Source organism: Etheostoma spectabile, chromosome 13, assembly GCF_008692095.1.
Source record: "Etheostoma spectabile isolate EspeVRDwgs_2016 chromosome 13, UIUC_Espe_1.0, whole genome shotgun sequence".
In the NCBI taxonomy this organism is placed as follows: domain Eukaryota; kingdom Metazoa; phylum Chordata; class Actinopteri; order Perciformes; family Percidae; genus Etheostoma; species Etheostoma spectabile.
This window is the reverse complement of record NC_045745.1, coordinates 13,186,446-13,187,310: the sequence shown is the minus strand read 5'-3', so window position 1 is coordinate 13,187,310 and position 865 is coordinate 13,186,446. Positions and strand designations below refer to the sequence as shown.

The 865-nt window shown below is 38.2% G+C and overlaps 1 protein-coding gene across 2 annotated transcripts in view; it reads right to left on the bottom strand.

Moving 5' to 3' along the window:
• Positions 1-865, bottom strand: part of rabep1 (rabaptin, RAB GTPase binding effector protein 1) — a 29,398-nt gene that overhangs the window by 23,714 nt on the left and 4,819 nt on the right. For both annotated transcript variants that reach the window (XM_032534487.1, XM_032534488.1), the window contains exon 4: positions 224-384. In XM_032534487.1, the coding sequence (XP_032390378.1) occupies positions 224-384 (161 nt within the window). The remainder of the gene's footprint in view (positions 1-223; positions 385-865) is intronic.

Sequence of the window (865 nt, the reverse complement as noted above, 5' to 3'; positions counted from 1 at the left end):
CATGGAAAACTAGTTATACTTGGCCAGTTATATGCAAAGACGTAGTGAAATAAAATATAAATTCTCCTAATCCTGTTTCTGTCTTAATTCTTTAGTTCAGTTGTTTTTTGTCGGATATATACAAAAATAATTTTAAGTATCAATATACTCTTTTCACTTCCTGTAAAACCTTTAAATATTTATTTTTGAAATACATGCGCGCACACGCACACACAAAGCCTACTTTTTTCATTTCGTCCTCCAGGTTCTCCTCCTCCTGGCCCTCAGTGAGGCGGCGTCTCAGCTCACCCAGTTCCCTCTCCACTGCCTCCCGATACTGGTTCCACTGGGCTCGCTCCTGCTCCAGACGCTGGTGGAACTGGACCTCGTACTCGCACACAGTTTCTGGTCGCATGACAGAGAGGAAGCACACAATTAATTAGAAAACATATAATATACATATAACAAATCATTTAGTCAAGAGGGAAACCTCTTTTTTTTTTTTATTGTGTTTTGTTCAGTTTTATAGTGAAAGAATTAGGCTCATTACTTTAAAATTCTTTTATTTGAAGATACTTGCAGTTTTCCTTGAATATTCCCTTTAGACAGGCATGTGGACACTCGCAGTATACAGCTACGGGCAATGCAAGCAGTTATATTTTGGGAGTTTGTGTTACTCAGGTATAGACATGCTTTGGAAGACCAGAATGGCTAAAATTACCACAATTAAGCAGCTTCTTTAGGATCATTATGAAAGTCCACATAGAAATCCTCCATCGTGCCTGACTAGGTTAAAGTAACCTATACTTTAACTGTCTCCCATTTAGGTCACTCTTTGCTTAAAGGTCACATGACATATTCCTTTTTGGATGCTTTTATATAGACC